General features: G+C 54.8%; 6 protein-coding genes and 3 non-coding genes across 9 annotated transcripts; 4 read left to right on the top strand and 5 right to left on the bottom strand.

Moving 5' to 3' along the window:
• The first annotated feature begins 515 nt into the window (after nucleotides 1–515).
• On the top strand, nucleotides 516–3,000 carry J3D65DRAFT_462397 (uncharacterized protein). The gene is made up of 3 exons (XM_066796445.1): nucleotides 516–1,021; nucleotides 1,074–1,252; nucleotides 1,301–3,000. Exons 1-3 carry the CDS (start codon nucleotides 713–715, stop codon nucleotides 2,817–2,819), a joined length of 2,007 nt encoding a protein of 668 aa, XP_066652942.1. The 5' UTR covers nucleotides 516–712; the 3' UTR covers nucleotides 2,820–3,000.
• A 4,322-nt stretch (nucleotides 3,001–7,322) lies between these two features.
• Nucleotides 7,323–8,581, top strand: J3D65DRAFT_462108 (kinase-like domain-containing protein). Its single transcript, XM_066796444.1, has one exon. It carries the CDS (start codon nucleotides 7,658–7,660, stop codon nucleotides 8,537–8,539), a length of 882 nt encoding a protein of 293 aa, XP_066652941.1. The 5' UTR covers nucleotides 7,323–7,657; the 3' UTR covers nucleotides 8,540–8,581.
• Nucleotides 8,582–8,591: 10 nt separating this feature from the next.
• On the bottom strand, nucleotides 8,592–9,197 carry J3D65DRAFT_557472 (uncharacterized protein; the record flags this gene model as incomplete). Its single annotated transcript, XM_066797312.1, has 2 exons — nucleotides 8,592–9,054; nucleotides 9,115–9,197. 2 exons carry the CDS (start codon nucleotides 9,195–9,197, stop codon nucleotides 8,592–8,594), a joined length of 546 nt encoding a protein of 181 aa, XP_066652940.1.
• Nucleotides 9,198–10,126: 929 nt separating this feature from the next.
• Nucleotides 10,127–10,218, top strand: J3D65DRAFT_t119. The gene has a single exon. It is a non-coding gene; the product is annotated as a tRNA-Lys (tRNA).
• A 1,153-nt stretch (nucleotides 10,219–11,371) lies between these two features.
• Nucleotides 11,372–11,458, bottom strand: J3D65DRAFT_t104. Its single transcript has one exon. It is a non-coding gene; the product is annotated as a tRNA-Gln (tRNA).
• A 628-nt stretch (nucleotides 11,459–12,086) lies between these two features.
• Nucleotides 12,087–12,158, top strand: J3D65DRAFT_t120. Its single transcript has one exon. It is a non-coding gene; the product is annotated as a tRNA-Met (tRNA).
• A 1,004-nt stretch (nucleotides 12,159–13,162) lies between these two features.
• On the bottom strand, nucleotides 13,163–14,234 carry J3D65DRAFT_462024 (uncharacterized protein). The gene has a single exon (XM_066796441.1). The coding sequence runs from the start codon at nucleotides 13,891–13,893 to the stop codon at nucleotides 13,321–13,323; it is 573 nt and encodes a 190-aa protein (XP_066652939.1). The 5' UTR covers nucleotides 13,894–14,234; the 3' UTR covers nucleotides 13,163–13,320.
• A 1,365-nt stretch (nucleotides 14,235–15,599) lies between these two features.
• Nucleotides 15,600–17,933, bottom strand: J3D65DRAFT_462058 (ATP-dependent protease-like protein). Its single transcript, XM_066796443.1, has 2 exons — nucleotides 16,206–17,933; nucleotides 15,600–16,041 (listed from the first exon to the last, which is right to left on the bottom strand). The coding sequence occupies exons 1-2, from the start codon at nucleotides 17,849–17,851 to the stop codon at nucleotides 16,011–16,013; spliced, it is 1,677 nt and encodes a 558-aa protein (XP_066652938.1). The 5' UTR covers nucleotides 17,852–17,933; the 3' UTR covers nucleotides 15,600–16,010.
• Nucleotides 17,934–21,074: 3,141 nt separating this feature from the next.
• J3D65DRAFT_462034 (Rapamycin-insensitive companion of mTOR, N-term-domain-containing protein) lies at nucleotides 21,075–25,586 on the bottom strand. Its single transcript, XM_066796442.1, has 3 exons — nucleotides 21,939–25,586; nucleotides 21,727–21,890; nucleotides 21,075–21,678 (listed from the first exon to the last, which is right to left on the bottom strand). Exons 1-3 carry the CDS (start codon nucleotides 25,482–25,484, stop codon nucleotides 21,246–21,248), a joined length of 4,143 nt encoding a protein of 1,380 aa, XP_066652937.1. The 5' UTR covers nucleotides 25,485–25,586; the 3' UTR covers nucleotides 21,075–21,245.
• Between the last annotated feature and the right edge of the window lie 207 nt (nucleotides 25,587–25,793).

Genomic DNA, 25,793 nt, shown 5'->3' with positions numbered 1-25,793 from the left:
AGCTGCTCCATCCACTGAGGTGTCGACAGCTGCTGGGCCGCCTTAAGCAGGTTGGGGTGCACATATGCCGTTTTCCTGCAAGCTGTCGTATCTGAGGGTATAACAGCTCGATCTGCCTGATTTCGCCATTTTGGTACCCCACGTGTACCCACGAACGTCACGGTCCTCCTCACCGTCAGCTCCTGGTGCTGAGGAATAAGCATTATTTTTTCTTTTGTTTTTCCTCACCGCCAGCAACCTACTTTCCAAATTTCCGATTCCACCCCTACCCTCCCGATATCCGGCTTGCGGAAAATTACACGCGTGGTCCACCACCATCGGCGGCAAGAGACGTCTTTCTGGGCCAGCCCAGACTTATACGAAGTCAGCAAGCGCGAAAACCTAATTCTTTCGGTGGCTCTCTGCGTGTCAAGCAAGTTTCACGGGGCAGACATCCTAGCTCTGCACAGGCATTGATCACCGCGGGTCATTCTGATCTTGGTCTCTGGCGGCCGATCTATAATCTAGGCGACTGCCTCAGACCTTCCAGCTTCTTTGGTCTGTTTCCATCTTTGGTGGTCACAGTCATCGTGCTCGGACTTCACCTCATAGACCACAGCTTCACCACGACTCAACATCACCATCGTCCCCTTACTGGCAATCCCTTTTTGTCACTATCGACACCGCCGGTTTGGAGCTTGAAGAGGATTGATTCACGCACTTTCAGACCACGATGGCTCCCATCGATGGCAGTGCTGCAACTACAAGCAGCGCCCCGTCCTTCGACAAGGGATGGCCAACAAGCGCGGCCTCCGTTGTTGGTACTACTGTTCCTGTCACTGCCGTCATGCTGATGTTTGTGTTCACGCGAATATACACCAGCGTGTTCCTCACTCGCATGTTTGGCTGGCAAGACACCCTAGTTTTCCTCTCTGGCCTGATGACCGTTGGCAACACGGTTGTCACATGTTTTGGAGTGAGGTACGGTCTCGCTCATCACGTCGGAAGCATCAAGATGTCGGACATGGAAAAGGGTTTGAAGGTTAGTGTACTGACCATTCGTCGTCCGGGCCTGAGGATCTAACGCATATTAGTGTGTTTACGCAAGTCTCTTGCTCTTTCCACCGATCGTGGCTTGCACCAAGATTGCTACCTGTCTCGGCTACCGACGTCTCTTTCCCGGGAACGCGAACAGGTGGTTTTGCATCGCCTTGATCGTGTACTGCCTCATGTGGGGAATTGCCGCCTTCTTTGGGCAGACGTTCGTGTGCACGTAAGTCTCTTTGTATCTCTTTTCCGTCCACCTACTAATTATCGCCAGCCCGGTCAAGCTCTTCTGGACGAAGCCGTTTGATGAGGACCGCAATTGCCAGGACGTGCGAGCTCTCGTGCAGGCTACCGCTGCGCTGAACAGCTTAGGAGACCTTCTGGTCTACCTGTGGCCTGCCAACTTCCTCTTCAAGTTGCGAGTGCCATTGAAGCACAAGTTTGGACTTCTCACTTTGTTTTCTGTTGGATGCTGCGTCATCGCTGCTTCCATCTGCCGAATGATCTACATCCCACGTGGTCTGGCCCCTACCACGGAGATCCTCTACAATGCCGGAGATCTTCTTCTCATCGCTTCCATTGAAGAAAATGTCGGCATTATTTGTGCATGCCTTCCCCTCACAAAAGTCTTCCTGGCTCGACTTTTTCCGCGTTTCATGATCGGTTCATCCAACATCACAACTCAACCAGGCACTCTCAGCCACATGCCACCAACATTTCCCTGTTCTCAATCATATTCTCCCTCCCTCACCGGCCTCACCGGCACGACGGCAACACCCGGCGGGACCATCCATACGACCGAACTGTCCCCCAAGTCGTCCTCGACCAAGTCACGGAAACCATCTCTTCCCGAGTCGCATCGACGGCCTTCACTTCCCATCTCCAAGCCTCTCGAGCACCGCCAGTTTGACGTTCCCATTATCGCCGAACCGAAGCCAGCCATGACGAAATCCAAGACGCAGTACAGCTCAACCACGCCGCATTCTTCTGGTCCCCAAGATACTCCCTCGCGACTGCCGGTTTCGCGCCCAATCACTCCGACCATCGCGCCCTCGCCCACCCTGTACAGCTCTCCTGAGTCAGGCAACCGCTTCGCTTACAGGGACCCGAACGATATGGAACGCCGTCTCCTCGCCGAAGGTCTCGGTCTCGAATCGCCCCGTCGCAGCCTGCTGTTCCCCTCCTCCACTGTCAAGACGCAAGCTGCGCAGACCCCGCAAAATCCATCTCTGTCTCGCGTCGAGCACACAGGCCACGACGATGGTGTAAGTCAGATTGATCATCTGACTCCGCCGTCCATGGCCGGAAACCACATGCCTCGGAAGCTCAGCCCATCACTCAAGTCTCCTCCGCCCCAGCACTATTCACCCGGCCGGCGTAATTTGGGAGGCGGCGGCGGGGGTGGTCCTGACGTGCCTTCGTCAAACAAGATGGATTCGGGAGGTCTTGCTCCCATCCCTATCAGGAAATTGTCGACGTCTGCGTCTCCACCTTCGCCCTCGTCGAAGCTGAGCCCGAAATGGAGTCCACGGTTGACTCAAAAGCAGCCGCCCACCGACCCCTTGGCTGTTCAGAAGGGAATTCTTGCACCATTGGGTATGGCGGGAGATGATGGCAGCAACGTTAGTCTCAGTGGGGCGTGGTTTGCCAATTCGAAAACAGAAGGAAGTGTGGGCACCCTCAGCCGCGAGAACAGTTCCAGCACAAGGGGCACCATCGAGGCTGTCGAGGCAATGATTGGTGCCGACTGCGGACGGGAAATTTTGCCAAGGAGTATGGCGGTGCGTTCGTAAGTGCTGCGGCAGTTGCAGCGATGGCGGACAAAACAAAATAGACTGACCGCTCCACGCCGCGATGCGAGAGATGCATTGCGAGCGAGGAACCATCGACTGGAAGCCGACAAAAACCAAAAATAAGCAACACGGCTAGCTGGCTACGCAAGGCGCCTGCGGCGCAAACACTCCCGACTTTCCCTCGATCTCCAACTCCTTTTCATCGCTCCTTAAGCACTGCGTGCTCATTTCGAAGGGGGTTTGGTGCATATTTTCTCTTGCACTTTCATACTCTTTTCTTGTTTCCTTCACGATGGATACGACAGGCGACGACATCAAGACTCGCACGATTGCACGGATGGACACTCATTTTCAAGTTCTACATGTTTCTCTTCCACTGTTCTATACCACTCCTTTCTTGTTCCGCCGTATTTCCTCTTTTATCCTTGTCGAATAGACCGCCCGCGAGGGACGCAGATGAGAGACTGGGTCAAGCAATGCGTCGCTCCTTTACGTATGCGCTGCTGCGAGAGGCCCCCTGTACAACAACCTGTAGATATTTGGGGAAAAGTTCTTTGTTTGATAGGTGGATTGGGGTAAAGACTGGAGTTGAGACGAGCCCGACGCTCGGGCATGATATGGCTCACACACGGTGTGTGGCGAGCTTGGCAACAACGATTCTGAGAAATCGAAATCTTCCAGACACACTCTTCCTCTTGCTTTGCGCGAAAGGTGTTGGCACCCTGCAGTCGCTTTAGTGAGAAGTGTTTCCATTCGGCAGATGAAAATTCGAAGCTTTTGCCTAGCCCTGCACTGCCATTTGCGTAGGGCTGGCCATGGCTGTCGAGATGGAGGTGGGAAAGCTATTGCGACTGGCTCTCGAGCTGCACACAGCCTTGCGCCCACACACCACCACTGCGGCAGGCCTTACATTCACGTCCATGTCACTTGGTCAAACCAGTCTTCTGGGCGCGCGCAGCCGCTGGGTTCGCATGCATGCACGCAGCTCCGGCCGCCAGGAACAGGTAGGTCAACCGGATCATCATCTCAGCTGCTCACAGCACCAGGTACGTACCGAGCGAGCTTGCTGCGGGTTGATGGAATCGCCTCTCCAATCCCTCCCTCCCTCCATCCTCCCTCGTGTCACACCTTTCTTCCCCCACTTACCATTTCACACACACCAACCCGTTTCGGGCTTGTCTACTCCTTCCTGATCCCGCGTCTTCACGTCTCTCACGACTCGTCAACATTCAACATTCGATAGTCCGTCCAGTCTATCGTTTCATGCCTCGAGCACCCCCCACTGCCTCCACTGACTGTATCCCCGCGATGCGCGCATCCCTGACGTGCGCCTGCCTTGCAGGTCCACCCCTGTCGCTCTGGTCCCGGTTTGCCGACTGGGGTCATCCCAGGGAATGGCGGCAGTGATCTCGGAGTGGGGTGTTTGCACAAGGGATGTGCATCTAGCCGCATGCAAGGTGTTCTTATGCGAACAGACATGTACGCAACAACCGTTCATCAATTGCGCTATCTGCGAACGTGACGCGTAGAACAGATGTTTGGTTTCAAACGCACCTCAAGTGTGACATGGCAAAGCTGAAACAGAACACCATTCGTTTTGCGTGACGAAGCTGCAGCAAAGAGTGCAGTGGACAGACGATGTGCGCAGCTCCTCAGCGTCAGATCTGCAAACGGCAACAGTGATGGTCAGCTTTGCATCAGCTGTGAGCAAGCTGTGCACTGTGAGCATGGACATCCCGATACACAGCCGCTATCCAGCGTGTCCACTGCGTACGTTGATCGCAAAAGGCTTCATCGCCATTTGCTTTTTGCCTTGCCTTCGGCCGAGCATTTGCAAAGCTCAGCTTTTGCGTTGATCCACTTCCCCAACTGGCAGGAATCGTCTGGATACAGCGCTGGTGACGACGACGACAACGACTTTGGAAGTTGTTTTCCGTTGCGCCAACATTTCATGATTTGGGATCTAGATTTTTCTCTGGCTGCTTAGGCCGAAGTATCAGTTGTGCCATTCGGTTTGCCCGTTCAGCTAGGGCGAAGGACCGGTCGTGTCTCCGAGTCGCTGAACAGCTGGGCATCTATCGTATTCCTGTTTGCAAAGCAGCAACAAAGTCGCCGCAGAGAACTCTGTCGGAAAGCAAAAGCAACGCGGACCTTTCTCAACGGAGCCGCGGCCGTCTACTCAAGTCCCTTTTTCCGAGGCAGGAAAGATTCCGCCATCCCATTAGCTTGGCTGTGCAAAAAGGTTAACCCTTCTTTGGGAGCAGTCGCGCATTCTGGTCCGTCTTGCTGATCAACCATTCCAAAATCAGTGTTCGTCGTCGTCTCGACTCTCTGTTCACCGAGTCGGACACGCGCCCAAGACGCGCAAGACTGGCTGGCGCCATACTATCACGCTGCGCCGCATCGGCAGAAATTAGCTCTTGCTCTATGCTTAACTCCTCGTGGAAGCGGGACCGGCGTCTGCTAGCACGGTTTTGCCATGGGGATGGATGAAGAGGTAACTTCATATGGCGCCACCCTCGTGACGGGTCAGTGATTCCGTGTGGCCCTTGACGAATGAAAATGGGTATATAATTGTAACTCTTGATGGCATCGTGGCGACGCCAGTGCGTACAATGACGGGTTTTGATTCGATCCCCTTGAGTCGCAAGGCGGGAGAGGGGGTCTTGAGTCGTTGGTCCTTAGTGCTCCCCAGGGGTATAGATGGGGTCATTTTGACGAAGTTTTGCAAGGTTCGATGTATCTAGGTCCCCCAAGGAAGCTGCGACTCTTGTCTTGCGACTCTGATGCTCTTGGTTTTCTTTAGCATCTATACTTATCCAGTGTCCAGGAAAACAGTCGATCGGAATTCCTGGAGAGGGGGACGGGGGACAAGATTCTTCAGAATTGTGAAGTATTTCGACAAACAGGGGTGAAATTTGAACTGGTTACCAACTTTGTTCCTGCCGCGTCCATCCAGGGCTAGCATTCCAACCGCCAAGGATCCTACTAAGAGTTGCTTGTTGAACAAGCCCATCAAAATCCAGGCTAGCCAACTTAATGTTCCAAGTCGTAGTTGCGTCTGCTCATCGCGGTTTGATGTCCAGCGCGCGAAGACGATTGATGAGCAAGGACTGGCCCATCCACGCGGCCAAGGCACCAAGGTTCTTGTCCCTAAACCTTCGAGGCAGGCAGGCAAACACCGCGAAATCGGCCAGACTCAGGACCGCTTCCACCTTCTTTCTCTTCAACGTTGAATGAGCCCATACAAACTACGACTAGCAAGTCATTTCAACTTATTTCCCAGGGTCGCGGACACCGAGCCGTCGCCGAAGTCGATAACAGGCCATGATCGTCGTGCCTAGGTGTTGGTACGTACCTTATTTCGCTAACATGCGTGGGCATCGTTGCAACAACGAGGCTGCAAGCCAGCTCCAGAAATGCTGCCAGTCAGTGACCAACGTTCGCGATGCATAGCAGCAAGTGCAGGGGTGCTACAGATCGACTGCGGGAACGGGACGGGCGGGAGCGCGCGTTGTGTGCGGCTACGCAATCACTCTTGGAATACCCCCTTGACTTGGTACGGCAAAAAGGATCGGTCACCTTGAGCAGGCAGGTGGAAGCGTTGAGACTTTCCGAAGCACGAGGCACGAGGCGGTCAGGCTAGGAAATTGGGCAAGGTCGGTACCGGTAGGCTTTGCGGCGCAGCGAGCTATTGAGGCTGGAGGTAAGTTTCCGGGTCCGGTTGAATATTGGAAGGTTGGGCAGGGGGTTGCGCAACCGACGTTTGTTGGGAGTGGCTGCGGCAGGGGTGTTGACGTGTATGCCTCATGGTGGAATGAAAGGAGCGGAACTTGTTTGCGCAGAGTGAGGCGGGAAAACGAAGAAGTTTGCGGAAAGTGGTGTTTTGAAATGTCCATTGATTGCATGGCAATATGCAGATGGAGTTGGGCGATGATCATAAGCGGTGTCTTCCCTTGCTCGTGAACGCAGGGGTTTGGTATGTAGCTTGCCATGGGTGCGGACCGATGCGGTGGAGCGGAGAGAACCGGCGTCAAAAGGAACCAGGCTTTGTGCCAGTGCTGCTGGCTTCATGTTCCGATGTTGTTTTCTTCGAGCAGTACAAACTGCTGTCGATTGCACCACCAAACGCTCAACCATGCTCCTCTCTTGTTACATAAAGGCGTGATCTTTGATGGAAAGGGTCTAGTGCTCAACGCGACTTTGCGGTACGTGGAAGACCTGGAATTTGGTACGTCGCGTTCTAGTGGGCGCCACAGGCGCCACATCTCTAACGCACCTTTCCTGCTCATCTCAGACAAAGCTTGCGCAAGTTCGCAGCTGGAGATCCCCATATTCGGCATTTGAAGCTTAGATGTCCTTTGAATCTTCAACCTTCGCCGTCGGTTTGTCGGCTTTGGCATCGGGAAGTTGATTTCGTTCGCGAGGACGTGATTTGAGGGTCATTTCAATGTGGGCGACTACAAAGATGGCGCGGAAAGCAGGGGGCAATACGCTTAAGAAAAATGGCTGTAGATGAGAAGGGAAAGGTTGTGGTCGACAGCCATCGGTGTCGCTGGTTGAAAGAGAGAGATCGTGTTCCGCCAAAGGCTGTTGATTTTCCGGGGCAGTGTTTGCGGCGTTTGCAAAGGTGGGCGCTGCTTTGGTCAAATACTGTTGTCCTGGTGATTCTGAAGATGAATGGAAATGGAGCGGAGAGATGTTGTGCAACGGATAGCGGGGACTCTCTACTCATGACCGCCGCCGGTCGCCAGCGCCTATGACTCGGGCCGGCAACCGCCTCTCTCCTCGTCTCTTGCAACCACCATATCACCACCTCATCGGCTCCAGTCCTGCGAATGTCGACCGCGGGCGATGTCGCATCTGATCAACACACTGAAGCCGTCAAACATTCGGCAGACCAGCCATGGTCGGGTCCCGTCAACGACACCTGGGCCTATCGCACAGCTGTGTTGACGGCTGTCGCGGTCCTGAAGCACTCTCGTCGTCACCAGTCGGGTGGCGTTCTGATGCTCTCAGCTCATTTGTGTGTCAAGTATGGTCCTTCCAAAAGCTTAGCTGAAGCTTCCGCCATGAGGTTTATTGCACACTATACGTCAGTGCCTGTACCAAAGGTCTACTGCGCCTTTACGCATCATGGATGCACGTTCATTGTGATGGAGCGAATCAAGGGACACATGCTGGGCAAGGGTTGGGTTTTTCGCAGCGAAGAATCCAAAGAGAATCTGCTTTCACAGCTCAAGAGCATGGTCGATCAAATCCGGCAATTACCAGCACCTGGACCTGCGGTTTCAAATATCGATGGAGGTCCGCTCTATGACCCTCGCCCCAGTATGCCCGGCCCTGATCTTCATTTTGGGCCTTTTGCAACCATACAAGAATTCCACAACTACCTACGCAACGGCATGCAATGCCACTCGGACTTGCCATTAGAGGTCAACGAGCTTATTCGCTTTCATGACGGTCCTTGGGATGATCCTGTCTTTACACATGGGGATTTGAGTAGTCTCAACATCATGTGCGAGGGCGAGAAAATAACAGGAATTGTCGATTGGGAGACTTCTGGATGGTTCCCCGACTACTGGGAATATACCGTCACGTGCCAGGTGAATCCACAGAATTTGTTTTGGAGAGAAGAAATCGACAAATTCCTGAAGACTCTCCCTCGAGAGCTGGCCATGGACAAGATTCGACGAGAGTGGTTTGGCGGCGGCTTCTAAAAAGGTATTGCATTGGGGTTGGGGGTGGGACTGGGGACCCTCATGTGAAATCTCATGGTATCGTTTCTTTCCCTTCGATCAAATCGTAGGTTGCTGCCTTTTCCATGTCAAACGTCCCCCTTCCGTCGAAGCGGTGCTGATAATTCTTCCTTTCACAGTACAACAAAGCGCCATCCCGCACCTGCCTCCATTCCAACACACTGGTGCCAATTGCTTTTCCGTCTGTCTGGATTCTCAGAATTGCCTCTCTCACCCATTCGACACAATTCCACCCACTTTGGCTGTGTCGGATAGGAGTGCCTCGTATCAAATCGACAAGACGACTCTTCTTCTCTACCTTACCAATCATTATTCTGACAAGTAGTGCGTTGGTCGCGAGCACTGTGGTCGAGCGTTCCTCCAACTGCCAATCCATTTTCCTTGTTTTGGGATTGGACACTTGTTTTGCGTGGTATCGCGTCCCTTCTGAACTTCGTGACTCGGCTTTGGGTCCTACCAAGAGGGCCCAATGGTATCTGCACATAAACTTCGGGTCAGAATCTTTGCGAACTCCACTCATCAGGACGAAGAATTACTTGTCCTCTCCACCAGGCATTTTGGGCACACTGGCTCCACGAAGGTACAGGGCGACATAGAGACGGTCTTTTTGGCCTGGCATATGGAGTGATGCTTCGGGACCTCGGGCTTTGGGATTGGTATGTTCAGGTATTTCAAGAGCTGATATGCTTTCCTGGATCGGTTTGGATGGACTGTTTTGCCCTCTGTTTTCTTGACTTTGCATTTCCCATTTATTCCTCTGGCAATATTTCATCTGCCACAACAGCTCCACGAATGTGTCGCAAGACGCAACGCTTATCCATGAGCGTTACGCCTGCTCAAGTTCTATTCTGATCGAAGAGCATTCTCGTCCAATCATTTGGACTATTCTTTCACGCGCATCGCTTTTCTGATGTTCGGCACAGGAGATGTGGCACAGCTCTGGATTAGCCGCTGTTGGCAGCGGCGCAGCATCTTCAATTCGCTTACATCAACAGAAAACAACCCATTATTGGGCACATCAACTCCGAGAGGAAAATTCGGCGAAATCTGGCTGTCTATTGGATCAAAACTTCGGCAGAGGAGCTGCATATTTTTCCTCCACTTCCCGGTTGCCGAATCGATTGGACATGCCACAACAAAATCTTCTGTCACTTGCTGACACTGGGTATTTTCTTGAAATTAGACGACCTGCGCAAGCGCTACAGACTCCACAGCAAAACAATTGTCCGGTGAGTACAGATGCGGGAATATCTCAATACAGACTGGCTGGCTGCTCGTAGGACTGGCGGTGGATACCGGTCGACTTCAGGGGTACAAGTCCAACCCTCAGAGAGCGGCCCCTCAATCTCCGCCTCCAATCCCGAACGGTCGTTGAGGCTCCAGGAGTGCGTTTACTCCAATCATTTGATCGTTCCGGGCGAAAGCTCAGAGTTGGCCGTAACCGTCCAAACGGTGTCGAACGGACTTGCTTCAACTGACATTGATGTACGACATTTGCAACCACCAAATCTTCATCCCTTCCAAGAAGCTCTCAAGCTTCTGATAGCTGCCCGGCTAGCTCAATCGGTAGAGCGTAAGACTCTTAGTACACCTCAGTACCTGGCATCTTAAGGCTGCGAGTTCGAGCCTCGCGTTGGGCTCAATCCCCGACTCTTCTTCTTTTGATTTCTTTTGCTCCCTAGCCCTGGTGGATCGTGGTGTGGCTTCTTGGTGTTGTGCGGACAAAAGTCTGCGAAGCACGATGGCAATTGCGGCACGTGCGGGGGTTCAGGCCAATCAAGTTGATTCAATTTGTTTTGGTCCTGTCCTTTTACGGAGGAGAGTACGGGGTGCTCTTGGAATCAAGGACTCGAGGGGGGAACAGATTTCGAGCTTCCGAGCGGCAGGTTATTGTGGTGCCAATCTGTATCGACAACGGACCAGGTCTCATCGAGTAATCTTGAGAGATCAATGGACTCAAGGACAGCAACCCGAAGTTTGGGATCCTAGTATCATCAATGCCGATCGACACAGGGACAACGGCTACTTCGTCGATCATCAGGAATGCTCCTGCTACCACGCTATATTCCGTACCAATGAATGTGACACCACGGAGCCTCTCCAAGCGCCAAAGCAGGTTGGCAAGTCTGTTGGCCGTCCAAATATTTCCATTTGCTTAATCCAGTCTACCACACGTTGAAACGAGGTCCTCAACAGCTCCAAAACGCTTAATACAAGCCTGCATCTGCATCAGGGACCAGACCGGGACAACTTGCAATTCATCAATCGAGAAAGCCGGGGACACAGCAATCAAGCAGGCACAGCCGTGCGGGTAAGCACATGGTATCCACTCGCACGATTGCGCCACAGCTTCTCAACGTTCAGAATCTTGTTGATTGTTTCAGGGGATGTCATCCTGCCTCTGCACGAGGCTCACCAGGGAGCTCGACCTGCGACTTTGGGAAACGATAAGCCCTGTTGAGCTGTTGATGCAGCGTCAGCCGCTGCCAACGTCGGTCAACTCTTCTCCACTTCTGTTGGGTTAAAATCATACGATTGCACCTCCGCTCGTCCGACGGAGCAACACAACCAACCCTCTCAACATTGAAGCTCTCCAAAAAGTCAACCAAACAAACCCGACATTCTCCGTCCTGCCTTCTCGTTGTTGGTGGTCCGTCGTTGGCCCCAAAAATCGCCGAGTCCAACCCGAGCGCACCGAAAATTTTCGCCGCGAGCTCCACTTCACCGACCTCGACCCATCGTCCGCCCGCCGTCCAAAACAAAAGCCCATCCCGTTACCCTGGGCAAAAGATCAGGTCCTACCCGGGATCGAACCGGGGTTATGAGAATATTGCTGATGATACTCAGAATCTCATGTGCTAGCCACTACACTATAGAACCTTGAAGAAGTTGTTCTTGCTCAATCGCCTGGTCAGGTGATTGTTGAAATCGAGTCTCGCTTGTTCAAAATATGTACAAACAGTCTACGGGAAAAGACGTGTAGATTCCTCCAAAGTGCTTGAAAGTGCAGTCCGGTTTGTAGGTGAAGTCCGCGGTTCATCGTCCAGTAGTTAGCATGACCTAAGACTTCATACAGGCTCAGAACGCGTGATTCGTTGCGGCGTCTTTCTTGCTGGTCCGTCGACTTTTTCGCGCTGAATCGCGAACTTTGGGAATCCGTGCACCGTTCTCGCGGAAGAGCATTTAGCACCTTCCTCCCCTCTCGGATTATGTTTGCCATCCTCTGACACTAGATTCGAGGCTGACATTTTGACAACTAGTGCTACTGACGTCGTCGTTGCGTTCGAGCATTTCTGAAATCGCCGCCGAGCGGGCTGTTTGCGTAGTGGCTGAGAAGCGCTCAGCCTCGCACCGCACCCTCTTTGTTCCGCGAGAAAGCGCATGCTCTATGAAAAACGTACCAGGAAAAAGACAGCGTCCAAATGAGTGTATAGGGAAAGTTCGTCTTGTGTGATCGACGCATTTGAAGTATGATATAATTTGATTTTGCGAGATCACTTTCAACAACAGCTGAATGGCGCAGCGGAAGCGCGCCGGGCTCATAACCCGGAGGACAGTGGATCGAAACCACTTTCAGCTACTCAAAACTTACCTTTTGTTTTGGCGAACAGACCGGCGTTCGAGTCCACGCGCTCGAACGCTGCAAGCGAGATCGTGGAGATTCGTTTTGTGCGCATTTTTTTGGGAGGAGTGAGTCACACTGTAAGAGTGGAGCCGCGAGGCGCTGCACCTTCTTTTTTGGCCAAGGCTTTGAGGCCAGTGGCCTTGTGCTTGATATTGTTGAAGCGCTCTGAATGCGGGTCGTGCTTTGCTTTTGTCTTACTCATATGGCCATGTCGCCCACCTGCAAAGTCTGCACATCATCGCACTTGAGGGCTGGGAGGAACTCATGGAGGCCGAGGTTTGGCTTGTGGCCTCCATGCCTCTGGCGGTGCATCATTTGAAGTCGCCACAAGAACAACATCTGGAAAAGATTCCCGCGACCACGGCCTTTGCACCAGGAGTAGAGCAGGCGAGTCTGTTCAGAAAGAGCTTGGAGCAAAAATACCAACAGACGTCCACCAATGGACATGAATATCCAGGCCATGCAGACGACTGACACCACTGTACGAGCAGACGCTTATTCTCAGTCGCCTTTCTCTTTTCGCTCCAGGTGACTGAGAGCAGTACAGTCGGCGCCTTTACCATTGCGCCGTGTTCCTCTGGCTGCGTGAGTCTTTCTGATTTCAACGGCCAGTCTTGTCACTGGACCACAACCGACCAAATGCCGTATTCCCGAATTTCTCTCACCCAGGGGGAAAAATTGGAAATCCAGCACACCAAGGACAGCGTGGCTACTATCGACGTGAAAGGCGTCTGGATCGTCAATCGTGATCGATGAGTGGAAAGCATCTGAAACTGGCACGAATTCTTCTCTGCTGCTCATCACGCTATGCCGTGGATGACCCAAAAGAAGTCTTTCGAAGTCGATTGACCCTGCCCAACATCTCCGCCGCACTCCTGGGCCGCTCGCAGTCAATCGATGGACTGACTGCCTAAACGACCACCTTACTCACATTGCCCATAGAGCAGCGGCAAAAATGTGTTACGGCCACAGCAAACAAAAAGCTCCACCGCAGCCGCGACGAAGAATTAAACCGTGACTAGCCATGGTCGACCTCAAACAAGACCCTGCCGCATCAACCCACAACCGTGGAACGAAGCCGGCCCTGTACAACCCCCCCCTCTCCTCTCGCTACCACTCAACCCCACCAGCTAACCAGCCTGTCAACCAGCCAGCCAACGAAAACAAAGAGAGAGGCAAAAAAGAAAGGGGCAAAAGGCACTCCAGTAGTTAGATCGACCAGGACTTGAACCTGGGACTTGCCGTGGATGCGAATGTTTGAACCACGACATGCGTTACCACTACGCCACCGATCCATAAACGTTTGTGTGGTGCGCTGGATAGTGGGGTGGTGGTTGCGGCACGTTATATGACTCAATTCTTCACCTCCCGCCTCGCGCTTGCGTTTTGTTTGTATGCTGTGAAGGCAGGCGCGGCGGCAGGCGCCGAATCGTCTTCTCTTTCTGTTCGTACAGCTTTGCGGCCCTGGCACGATGGTATATAGCACGGCTATGGCAATACGACGGAAATGCGTTTGTGAGATACTGGATGCTCCCAGATTGGAGTTCTGGTCAACACACGGGATGTCTGTCCGATTTTTGCTCGTCATCCTTGCACTGTCTTCGTGGCGGCGGTGATGACCAAACCTCTGCGTGTTTAGGAGAGTACTCTCGGGGGCGGCGGCGAAAATCGCACGCTCTTGGACCCTCATCACTCCATCTGACACCGCAGGCCAAAGCCAACATCAGACGCGCTCCAAGCCGCACGTAAACTACTGCTCCGGTGTCCACGGCAGGCGGCGCGAATGAAGAGAGGCGTTTGTCTGGTGTGTAGCATTCCTCGTCCTCATGACTTCCAAGAACGTGCTAGCCACTGACGCGAACCAAGCAATGGCACGACAGGAGAGAAATGGCGCGAGGACTTTTTCTTTTTTTCAGTCAGTCGATGACGGGAGCACGGAGATGCGGCGAAGAGCGAGGAAGAAAACAGAGGGGAGTAGAGGGTAGAGAAAAGAGCAGGGAGATAGAGGGAAGTAGAGCTAGCGGGCGGAGCGAGCGAGCGAGCAAACGAGCAGGTTGCATGCAGCTGCACCTGGACGCGGTGTGGGGTATTGGCAAGTGGTCAAGTGATGGGAAACATCCGCGCAAATAGTTCCGGATCTAGCTAGGTCAGTGGACAGGCAATACGCGGTTGTAGAAGCTAGACGATGGATTGAACGGTGATGTCGACACCCCACCACATGCCCACTCTCACCCTTTGACGTCTCTCTCACTCACTCGATGCGTGCATGAATGAATCAAAATCAATTCGTGTACGAACTCCACCGTACGTACGTACATACGTACAACCATCCGCCTAACAACCTCTTCGCTTCTCCAATGACCTGCATCCACTCGTCTCTCCGATTGCAACTGACCGCCGCCTCAGCTTCGTACATTCGTGCTTGCTTGAGCCCCAATGGACTCTGGTATCTCAGACTAGATGATGATGATGATGATGATGACGTAATAACGATGTGATGGAAGAGTGCTGCTGATGAAGCGAGGAAGAGGGAAACTAAGAAAATGAGAATGGCGGGGTAAGGGAAACCTCAAATCTTGGTTTTCGTCTTAGGTTTTTTCCGGAAGGAGTAAGTGTCGGGATGGTGTTCTGGCGGATTGAACTTTTCGAGATGTAGTGTTCGATGATGGCTCCGCGGGCGTAATTTGTAGGAGGGGGATTCCACTGCGTTTGTGACGTGTTGTCGCAGGTCCGAAGGGATGCCCAGGTGTGAGAGAAACGAGTACAAGGAAATATATGGTGGGTGTCGGGACGTAGAGTTGGCTTCACGCGTTGAAAGTGATGACAGTAACAATAGAAGAAGAGGAGGAGGGCAAACTGCGAGACCAATCGCTGAGGTCCACGACGAGCAGGAAGGGCAGCGACAAACAGGCAGAGACGGAAAGCTGACCCGAAGGGCCCGAAGGGAAAGACGTCAAAAGGAAATTGCAAGGGGATGCAAGCCATCCGACCCTCATGCTATAGTAAGAGGTGCCTCTATCAAGGCAGTGGTAGCCGGTGGCAACCACGAAACCGATCCGAAACTTGAGGTGTCGTCTTTCTTGCTCTTCTTTGTGCACCAACGCAACGCAACGCTGTGATTCCAAAATGACAATGATGCAGGGCGACTCTCTTGTTTGCTGACTAGATGGACGGCTGATGGAAAAGTGAATTGAAGTGGTCGTGGTGGTGGGAGAGGAGGCGGCGAGTCCCAGGCCGTTTGTGATTTGGTCCGTCGTAGTCCGAAGTGGTCACTCGGAGAGCCGAGTCACTGCTACCACGACGCTGCTAGTATCCGCACTCGTAGTGACTTTCGGAGTCGGAGTTCGGCGGTCGGAAGTGCGTTCGCGTCAAGTCATGTGGTTGGTGGTGTCTTAGATCGCGGTGGAAAATGCAGGCAGAGGATCGGAGGTGGTGACGTGTGGGCGTTTTGCGGCCCCGGCACCAACGTCGGACGCTCCCGGCAGGACACGAGGCTCCGGAAGGTGTCACTCGAGTCAGTGACGGGGGAGTGTGGTTACGAGAGGCCCCGGGCAAGCCACACGAGGGGCGCACCAGCCGCGACAGTCGGTGTTGAGGAGCAACACACGGCAGCGCAGTTGTGGAAGTTCGTCCCACGTGAGACTTGAGCAAAATCCCAGTCTGCAGATGGCGCCCATAAGTATTGGTATCTGGCAAGGACAAGAACAAAGCCTTAGTCAGAGGAGCCCTCAGAGCCTCTCGCGTACCACCACGCCAAAACGATGGAGCCGATGAACAAAAGAACGCGTTGAGCCATGACAGAGCGGTTTATAAGACTGTACAAGCGCTTCCACCATGCCTGTCAGCGCACATCGCAACAAGCACGCGACAGATTAGCCTCTTGGACTCTTCTGAGGGTGCAAGGAATAAAGGAAATGAAGGCGGGGACACGCTATGACGCTCTAAAAAGCAAAATATGCGCTCTCTCAACGGCGGCCGAAGCCAAATAAAATGAAAACTTACCATCGCTGACTTTCGATTCGTCGGATCCAACTCACAACTGTCTTGAGCCTTTGTCGGACGCTAGTCGTGGGCAGGAGCAAGTATTTTTCCTCTTCAGCAATGGGTAGAATGCTTGCGAACCAGTAGGGGAAGAGGGCGGGGTCGTCCGGGGGACCACCGTAGGCGTCTAGAATCCGTTGATGCAGCCATGGGGCGCTGTTGGCGCGCATCTTCTCGATAAAGTTGACGCCGATCAGCAGCATTTCTCGTGTGGAGAGACTGCTAATGGCGGCTTCGGATGAGGTCCAGGTGGGAGGAGTTTGGCCGGCAGCGGTTTGAGCCTCGCGATCTGCAAGCGCTTGCCGAATGTCTTCAGCCTCGAGGCGTTCTTCTTCGGCAAGTCCAACGTCCTCGACGCGCTCCACATTGCCAACCGTATATCCGTCGTGCTGGGCGTGCGCGCGCACCTTGAATCGAGTTGACCCGCGCGTCTCGATCAAGCTCCGGCCGTCGGGTAGCATCTGCACGTTGACGATCTGCAGCATGGTACCGAACTCTTTAAAGTGCGTTGGCCCCAGGCTGCCCTGATTGGAGCCCGACCGGTTGTACATGAGCATGCCGAAATGGCCGGTTCCCTCCAACGCGCGCCTGATCATCAGACGATACCGTGGCTCGAATATATGCAAAAAGGTCGGCATCGCGGGGAAGCCAAGTGTGCAGACAAACAGCGGCACATCCAACTCTGCGATTCCCCGCTCTTCCTGAGCGACGGCTTCGGCGCGCGCGTGCACGACGTCGGGGCAGAGGCTTTCGAGGAGGGCGACGAGGCAAGCGTTGCTCGATTGGTCGCCGAGCGACGGAGGAACGTTGAGGGAGCGCCGACAGATCGGGCAGTGGTTGGCGTGGTCCAAGACGCGGACAAGACATTTTCGACAAAATGTATGGCCGCAAGCAGTCGTCACCGGGTCCAAGAGGAGGTTGTAACACACGTGGCAGTCGAGTTCTTTGTGCGTCGCCTCGCGCAAGCGACTCAACACGCCGTGGTCCAAATCTGCCGCATCGCTTCCATCCTCGGCAAGAGATGTGTACGACAGCTCCGAATTCATGTCCAACAAACCCGACTCTGCCATGGAAAAGGTCGCAACAAGGCGACCGCCAGGTAGCGTCGCCGTCCGAAACTCGTTCTCAATATTTGCGGGGAGGATCTCTTGCACCATGACGGAACTGTTGGCAGCATCCGCTCTGCACGCCTCGACGACCTCAGTGACGGAATGCATGACCTTGGACAGGGTCACGTCGACATTGCACTCGCCCACCGGATGGACCTTTTGGCAGTGCGCCAGGGGGCACGCTATGCCTTGTTGTCGCTCCGGAGTTGCGGGGTAAGAGATGTATTGCCTGAGTTGTGGCTCCGGGAGACACTGACGGCAGAGAGAGTGGCCGCAAGGAAGAGTGACGGGGAGTTGAAAAGGCCGCGAGCACTTGGGACATTGTACTAGCCTGACGAGCGAGCGGGCATCCTCGTGGGCAGCTAGAGCGGTGGTGTTGCTGCCATTGTCGGCCGCGGCATCATGCCCTCGCATGAAGGCAGCTGCGGACAGAGGAAGGTGTAAGGACTTCTCTTCACTTTCTGTGAAAGAGTGTCCTGTCGCGCGTAGCAGGTTCATAAAGCGTAAAGACTAGACGAGCCCTCCATACGACGGTAGGCAGACGGAGGAGAAGTGAGAGAGTGCCAAGGAGGGTGAGAGGGGAGGCAGGTCGTGGGGCAAGAAGAATTGCGGGAGGGTCGGACAGTTGGAGATGTAAGAGGACGGGCGTGGAGGTGATGAGGTCACCAGCTGCCACGGCGGATGACAAAGGCACGGTAGACAGAGGGAGAGGCGGTTGCAAGGCCGAGGCGGCAACGGTAAGCTTGGTTGGTTGCTGTCGCGGGAGCGATGGTTGATGCTGGGATAGGAGGAAACAAGGGTCCGGGGGCGATCAAGCGTGGAGATGCAGATGTGGCACCGAGTGTGCGCTCAGGTCCAGCGTGCACAGCGAGAGTGATGCAGCGCGAGGTGGTTGGTGATGGTGGTTTGGATGGTGTTGAGCAGGACAGTGCAGTGCAGCGCAGGACAGGCGCGTCTGGCAGGAGGTTTTGTCGAGAGGCAGTGTGGGCTATTGGCAGAGTCGTCGAGGTCATTATCATTGGCTTTTGCAGGCTAGATCGGCGATTTGCCATGTGTGGAGTGTGCAATTGCGGCCTCTACCACGGGCGCGCTCGATCGCGAGAACGCAGCAAGATTGCCTGAGATCGAGCGACGGCCCCATTGTGCGACTGCCGCCTCTTTTGCATGTCCGTCTGCTAGCTAGACTGGTATTAACGCGCTAGGTACGGTGGATGCAGGCAGACAATGACGACTCGTCCAGCAGCTCGAGTTTAAAATAAAAATACATTATTGTCGTCTTGGACACTTGGACACCTCCCGTCATCGGCTCGGCCAAAGCCAAAGGCACAGGGATGGCCTCGTGCCGCCCCCTTCATCTTCGCCGACCGCATCGCATCGCATCGCATCGCATCGACTTTTGCACACCTGTCTCGGACCATCGTCGTCCACGTCGTCGTCGGCGTTGTGGAGCCTGATGCGCGCAATGCAGACGACGAATCTGATGCATCTCGACTTGCTCGTCGCCGCCAATTGTCGCTTTGGAGCCGTCAAGGCGTCATAGAGGTCCCAGAAGCGTCGACCCCGCCACATGCTGGCCTGCCCTGGCCTGGCTGCACCCGGCCCTGCGCCAGCCTCATTCTTCCTCCACGCTGCCCTCTGCAAATCCTACATGTATGATTATTCTCGTCTCTGCTCCATCCGCACTGTCCGGCCACCGACGTGTGCTCTGCCGTATCAATCAGCCAACATGACAACTTTTCTCAGCCCTACCAGCGCCGCCATCCATTTGCTCCGCTCCCACGGCGAGGACCCCGGACCACTTGCAACAGTCGCATCCTAGCTCGCATTCCTGGTGCATTCCATGTCGAGTCCTCACCTAAGCTGTCCTCGACGGAAAACGCTTAGTCGATGATGCTTTAGACTTGGATCCACCAACGTCAACGACATCACCATTCTCTCTCCGTTGCTGACACCATCTTCTCCACCTCTCCACAGCTGACAAGCAGCAACCACACAACAAGGGTTCACGACGACCCTTGTCGACGACCCTGCTCCGGCCTTCAAACACCAGGCCCGTCGCAACCATGGTCCGTGGCGCATTACTAGCCTCACTTCCGCAGGAACAGCCGTTTTGACGCGCACATCACAGAGCGCCTCGCGCCCTCTTGTTGTTCCCTCCATCCATCCATCCATCCCTCCCTCCCTCGCCCGCCAACGCCTCGACCAAAACCAACCCCATCCATCCTTCTAACCGCTCGCTCTCGGTCAAGCTGCCGGCGGCCGACCCGACGTCAACTTTGGTCCGGCGACGCCGGATCCAACCTAGTAGTAGGACAACATCAACAAGTCATCACTGTCTCTTGGCACGCGCTCCGTCGCGTCGAAATACGGATGACCATGACAATGTCCGCACGGCCGACGCAATCTACTCAAACACATTGCTCAGTATCGTAGCTACCGTACTCTCTAGTGCCACACGCAATTCAGCTCTGCAGGGCAAAGCAGAGGCAACGAACGCATTGCATCGCGCAGGGTGATAACCAAGAGTCGGCGCCAGGACGACGGCCCTACCCGATGCGGCAATTCTTGCGACGCACGCGACAGCCCAGAAAACATGTACCCTTCCCCCGGGCTGGGAACCGCTCGGGTGCGCTAACCCCTTTGCGGCGCTAGCCCCCCACCTCGGCCCCCTCCATCCACCCAGACTCCGTTGTATCCTCCAAGGCTTTTCCTGCCTTGCGTCTCGCACAAACAACGGTTCGGTACCTGTCGTGCATCCGATCGTACTGCATGCCTACCTACATGCTTACACTGTACGTGAGTCTACATGTACGGCCATCGCGACCTGCGGCGCTTCTTGCATGGTAGAACAGCCGTCGGTATCGTCCGCGCCCTCGGTCATCGGCTGGGGTAGTAGGTGAACCAGTCTCCCTCGCTTTTCTATATACCCTACGACTTGCTTCGGAGCACCACAAGAAATCTTTGCCACCGCTCCTTCTTTCGGGCTTGGCTGTACTGCGTGTTTTAATTTTTTTTTTTTCATCTCTTGTTGGTTCCCGGGTGCGCCGGCGCGCACATGGAATTTATACGCCGACGTTGTACTGCCATCGATTCAACATGAGCACTTACCAACTCATTGGTTCACCCATATGGCTCAGTCATCTGCACCCACAAGCTCAGGCGTTGAATAAATCATGCTATTAACGCTGACTACACATCCGCTACTTACAACAACAACAACAACAACAACAACATCCTGAACCATCATATTCTCCATCTTTGCCCCTCCTATATGGGTACTCGCTACGCGAAGTCATTGCAACGCAACGCACAACAACACGCCTCCTACGGCCCGCCCTGCTGTGCTCTACAACAAGTCCCAGGGTTCAATGCCCCTTCTCGCTGCCAGTGTTGCATGAGTCTGTGCCCGATCTCCTTCTCATTTCCACTCCTCAAGGAGTGCCGCGTCCGTCCCCCTTTCCTTCTCTTTGCGTCTCGAGAGTCGACATGGGAGTGGCGGGCAGGAGGACGAGCGAGCGCTCGAGCAAAGATCTGGCGTCCAGATTGCTGAAAGGGCGAGGCCGGAGGAAAGGGACTCCGTAGCTAGACTGCCGTGCCTGCGTGCCTTCAAGACAGTGTGGCACTGCTCTTTAAAAATCGTACGAGCCCATCTACCCATCTGCGAGCAACCTACCACCCAGACACACGTACAGCGAAGGCGGATTGCAGGCGGCCATCGACCGGCTGCGAAGCAGGCAGGCTGGCTCCAGTAAGGTCGGGACTCGAGTCCATCGGTCGTCCGGTGAATCGGCGCTTCGGCGTCATCGAGGCAGGGAAGCCCAACGGCAGCAGGCAGACAAGCAGGAAGACGGGCAGGCAGACGCAACGAGGGGAGAAAAATAAAAAGCGACGTTCAAGTCCCATCGCCCACCCCGCGCACACCGCGAATGCTAGATGCAGGAGGCCCGCCTCGCCCGCCATACGGAGGAGGCAGCCCCAACCCCAAACCGACACCGACGCCGCCATCGCCCTCCTCGCCGCTGCTGCCCTCGCCCGCTCCGCCGTCTCTACCCCCCCTGGTCACGGCGGCGGCCATCTTTCTACCCCCTGGACTCTCGCTTTCGCTGTCACTGTCGCTGCTGTCGTCGCCAGGGGGTCCGCCTGCCTCGCTCTCGCTGCTGCTGCTGCCCTCTTCTTCCATGACAATGGCGCGGAGCACGCCTTTGTCGAACAAGTCAACGACGAAGCGGCAGACGGGCAGGCGGAAGTGGTGGCTCTCGAGGATGGCCATGACTTTGTGGAAGAGCCGTGGGTGGCCGAAACCGGGCGCGCGCTTGATTTTGATGCTGATATGGTGTCAGTCGTTTCTTTGCGATCCAAGTACATTTACTTACGTATGCAAGTCGTTCGCAGCGCGCTTGGCCAGCACAGTGTTGCCGAGGTCGGTGACGAGCTTGAGGATGCGTGCGTTGAGGGGATCTGGGTCCGTGATGTGGGGCTGAGCGGTCCCGGGTTTGTGGGCAGTGTGCGTGACGTGGACTGCGACCCAAGGTTTGATCTGCTTTGTGAGTACATCGTCGTTAAGAAAGAAGACGCGTTGGCTTACCGAAAAGAGCTTCTTGAAATTGGCTGGAATGCAAAAGCCAAGCGAGACGCCCATGATGTTCACTGTGGCGTCCCACCCGCACTCAATCAGAATCTCTTGCCCGTGCAAGCTGCGCGATATCAGGCCAAGGACGAAGAACGCCGTGCCGCGCAGAGACATGACTTCTGACTCCTCGGCAATGTGCACAATGTATCGTGTGACATCGGTACTTTCGAGAAAAGGGGCGCCCAGGTCCATGGACCCGACGTTGCCAACGGCCCATAGACAGCCCTTGACCTTGAGAATGATTTCCGCGTCCTCGGTCTCCATCCCGTGCTCTTTGATTGCGTTGGAAAACTCGTCAAAGTGGCCCTTATGCGCCAGTAGCCTGCATCCTTCCATAGTTCGGGCCAGCTCGCGGTAAAAGTGAGGGGGCACAAGGCCATAATTCTGAGGCTCTGGTATGTCATCAAAGGCCAGATGCGTGGGCGTCTTCTCAGGAATATCTGCGAGAGCTCTTGCCAGCGATGCCTCGACAAGGGCGACGTAAGAGTCGTTTCGTCCTAGGAACCAGTCGTCCATTTCTCTGGTAATGTAGTCAAGTCCGTCCAGATAATGGTATCCCACCGACGTAGAGAGAAATCGCAAAAGCAGGGGGGCACCAATTTCACCAAGGTGGTCCATGGTGGGGGCGCACTTGACAACATACTCGAGTGACCGCTTCTGGTTGCAGGCTTCTTCGAGAATCTTGATGGCAACCTCGCAGACCTCAATCTCCGGATCGTACAGCTGGGTGACAAGAAGACGAATGGCCCACTCGGCAACCCCAGTGCCAGGAAGGGGCGAGTCGAAAGGTTGCAAAGGCTTGGTTGCGTATTTCCTCAACAATCTCGCCGCGAATATACGAATTTCCTTCATACTAGCAGTCATGGCTTTGGAGAGTATGATGCGCAAATGGCCATCCAATGTGTAGTCCATGTTGCTCAGTAGAGCCTTCATCAGGTCGTCGCGGTCGTGTCGCTCGATGATGTGGTAAAACATGTTAATCATCTTCCACCTTTCGAAAATTTTGACGCCTTCGGGGCTTTTGCTCAACTCGCCCAGCACGGCAAAATAACCGCCCACGAGCGTCTCAGACATGCGCACGGCGGAGAAGATGGGCTCTTCTGATGTCAAACCGCTCATCCGGTCAAAGTGGGAGAGACATTCGCCAAGCTGCCGTATTGGTTTGCTGTCCATGAGATATTTGGTGCCGTCGGGGCTGTTGAGGAGCGCCCGCATGAGTGAACATCCCGCTCTGACGTAGCGCTGGTTTGGTCGGGTATTTTTGAGAATTGAAAAACGATTCTTGAAAGGACGGAAAAAATTGATCAAGCGATGAATGAACTTCGTGGCTCGTAACGCTTCGTCTAGACGTTTTGGGTTGTAAAGCGGCCCATCGAGGATGCCTTGGATGATGTCCCATCTCCATTTCTGATAGTTTGGTGTTTCCAGGACTCGCGAGTCCGTCATCAAATTGCGAAACTGAGCCTCGTCAATTTGTGCGCTGAACTGCGCCTTTGAGGATGTTGGGGTTTGCGGAGTGTCATCGTGGTCTGGCTGCATGCCGAATCTGCTGCCATTCGCTGCTGAGCGGAACAGGGTCCGATTCACGCTATCCACCTGGTATATGGTGCCAGTAGCGATAAACCGCTCGTCGATGCCAAACTTTGCGGCCGACTTGAGCAAGTCTGGTAGGACTTGAAGCTCCTGACTCCATGCCGGGGGAAGCAGCTCATTAGCCATCTTCAACACCTCGCCCAGAAGAAGCGTGGTCTTCCTCTTCAAAGTCAGGTTCAGAGCCTCTTCTTCCGCGTGTAACAGCGCAGGAACGAGGCCAGAATGCAGCAAGACAGCCAGCATGACTGCGACGTAATGGTCAACCAGACTTCTCTTCATTTCCTCCTCTTCGACTTTGGCTGCTGAGCTGGTGGGCCCTTCGCTTTTCAGATTCGTTACGCGTCCGTAAGTGGTTAACCGGCGTCCTGCCAGAAAAGACGAGGACCATGACGGCGGTTTTATCCTGAGAACGTCAAAAAGCAATTCCAGAATCACGTTTCGAACCGATGGCTGCGGTATGTAGAGTGAGGTCATGAGGGATTTGATGGCCATAAAGTCGTGCATGCACAGCGTTACTAGACCCGTCCAGCTCTTCATCAAAGCAGCAATGACCCTCGCGTTGGCCTTGAGTCGTTCCTCATTTGCGTGTCCGCCCGATGCGTCCGTAAAGGCAGCAAATGGCATCTGAAGCTCGTGTCCAGCGCGGAGAAATTTTCGACGACTCGGTACGTCCAGGAGATAGAGAAATGACGCCGTAAGGCTCTCCGAGGCATGGTACAATCCTTCTCCTAAAGCATCCGTAAGTGGTCCCATTCCGCCTGCTGCGGAAAGCCGTCCTGGATCCTTGACCAAAATCTCGGCAAGGGTCAAGAGACAAATATTTCTCAGTCGATCATCGCTGTGCTCCGCCACGGCGACAATGATGCGAATGATGGCGCGCGCTATTTCCTTGACGCCATCTTTGACCTCTAGAAATCCGCGAACGAATTTCAATGCTTGCTCTCTTTCCACGCTCGCTTTGCTCTCCTTGATTAGCGATAGTATGACGAGATAGTCCGTGTTGAGGGAACGAATGATCTGGAGAGATTTCCTGTCGGTTATGGAGTATCTTAGCACGCGGTAGCCAGCAGCCACAACCTCGCGGCTGTCGCTGAGTAGCATCGTCTGCACGCGCAGACCAAAGATTGACCAAGCCAAATCGTATTTGAGGGTGGGGTGCCTCTTGAAGAGCTCAACCAGCGCATTGCCGCGCTCCACGTAATAGTCCGGCTGCATGCCTTCTGCCTCGAGCGCCTGCAGCAGCTCCGCGAGAACGAATGTTGGAGATTCTGCCTCTGGGTCGACCTCATCGTCATGTATCGTCGGGACCGCCTGTCGCGGTTCTACGGGGGCCGGAGCCGTGCGAAACAGCTCTGATAGCCGGCCCTCCCTGACAGGCTCCCTGGACCGCTGTATTTCCGACTCCAAGTCCAACTTGAGATTGGCCAGCTTGCGATTGGACATGTTCAGTTCGGCCTCGACGCGAATCTTCTGCTCCTTTGCCTGTTTTGCGTTTTTCGAGTTGAGGGCCTCGAGCAAATTTTCCGAGCCGATCTTGATCTTGGTCTCCTTTTCAATCTTGTCGCGCAGCTCGGCCTGCCTCTGCTCCGAGGCAGTGCGCGCGCTGTCATCCGCAAAGCTGGCATGTTCGGCGAGCGAGGGCCTGGACAAATCGACGCGCGAGACGGTGGACTTGAGCTCTGAGCTGAAGCTGCCGGGCCCGGGGCCGACAGTCATGTACGAGTTTCCTCTCATGGGGGCTGCGGCCGATGCGGCGCGACCATCTTTGGCGAGACGGCCAGGAGGAAGGAGAGTGTTGGAGGACGAGTGGTCGGCGGCGGGGGGCGCATCGGACTGGGTGGACATGGAGCGCGCAGGAGGCGGCGGTTGGAGAGAGGGTGTCATGCCCGGAGAAGCACTGCTAACCATGACACGCGTGCCTCATGCCGTGGGTGCGCCGGTATGGTGCGGTGAGGCTCGGGCATGAGGCGGGCAGCTAGCGGCCTGCCATCTCACGGGCAGGGACCGGGGGGGGGGGGGGGGGGGGGGGGGCAGAGTCGAGAGATGGGGGATGGCGGTGGTGTGGTGGTGAGGCCGTTGCGTTGTTGGAGTTGCAGAACCAAGCAACGATCAGGCAGATCTTGGTGTAGGTCGACGGGGCAAGGTAGCTCTGGGCGGGCGGTGCAAGGAAGTGCGAGACGTGAGCGAGGCGGGAAGCGGAGGTATGCGGGGACGGCA

Source organism: Phyllosticta citribraziliensis, assembly GCF_038025025.1.
Source record: "Phyllosticta citribraziliensis strain CPC 17464 chromosome Unknown J3D65scaffold_9, whole genome shotgun sequence".
In the NCBI taxonomy this organism is placed as follows: domain Eukaryota; kingdom Fungi; phylum Ascomycota; class Dothideomycetes; order Botryosphaeriales; family Phyllostictaceae; genus Phyllosticta; species Phyllosticta citribraziliensis.
Note: the sequence above shows the minus strand (reverse complement) of the source record. Positions and strands in the feature narration are given on the sequence as shown.

Bases quoted from the DNA above. Each gene is read 5' to 3' on its own strand.
- J3D65DRAFT_462024 (XM_066796441.1), bottom strand. From the start codon at position 13,893: ATGAGGGTCCAAGAGCGTGCGATTTTCGCCGCCGCCCCCGAGAGTACT.
- J3D65DRAFT_462058 (XM_066796443.1), bottom strand. From the start codon at position 17,851: ATGAACCTGCTACGCGCGACAGGACACTCTTTCACAGAAAGTGAAGAG. The intron at 16,042-16,205 runs GTAAGTTTTCAT...GTGCGCTGACAG, and splicing joins CGAATCGAAAGTCAGCGATG to GCATGGTGGAAGCGCTTGTA.
- J3D65DRAFT_462397 (XM_066796445.1), top strand. From the start codon at position 713: ATGGCTCCCATCGATGGCAGTGCTGCAACTACAAGCAGCGCCCCGTCC. The intron at 1,022-1,073 runs GTTAGTGTACTG...AACGCATATTAG, and splicing joins ACATGGAAAAGGGTTTGAAG to TGTGTTTACGCAAGTCTCTT. The intron at 1,253-1,300 runs GTAAGTCTCTTT...AATTATCGCCAG, and splicing joins GGGCAGACGTTCGTGTGCAC to CCCGGTCAAGCTCTTCTGGA.
- J3D65DRAFT_462108 (XM_066796444.1), top strand. From the start codon at position 7,658: ATGTCGACCGCGGGCGATGTCGCATCTGATCAACACACTGAAGCCGTC.
- J3D65DRAFT_462034 (XM_066796442.1), bottom strand. From the start codon at position 25,484: ATGGTTAGCAGTGCTTCTCCGGGCATGACACCCTCTCTCCAACCGCCG. The intron at 21,891-21,938 runs GTAAGCCAACGC...CTCACAAAGCAG, and splicing joins ATTTCAAGAAGCTCTTTTCG to ATCAAACCTTGGGTCGCAGT. The intron at 21,679-21,726 runs GTAAGTAAATGT...ACACCATATCAG, and splicing joins GCTGCGAACGACTTGCATAC to CATCAAAATCAAGCGCGCGC.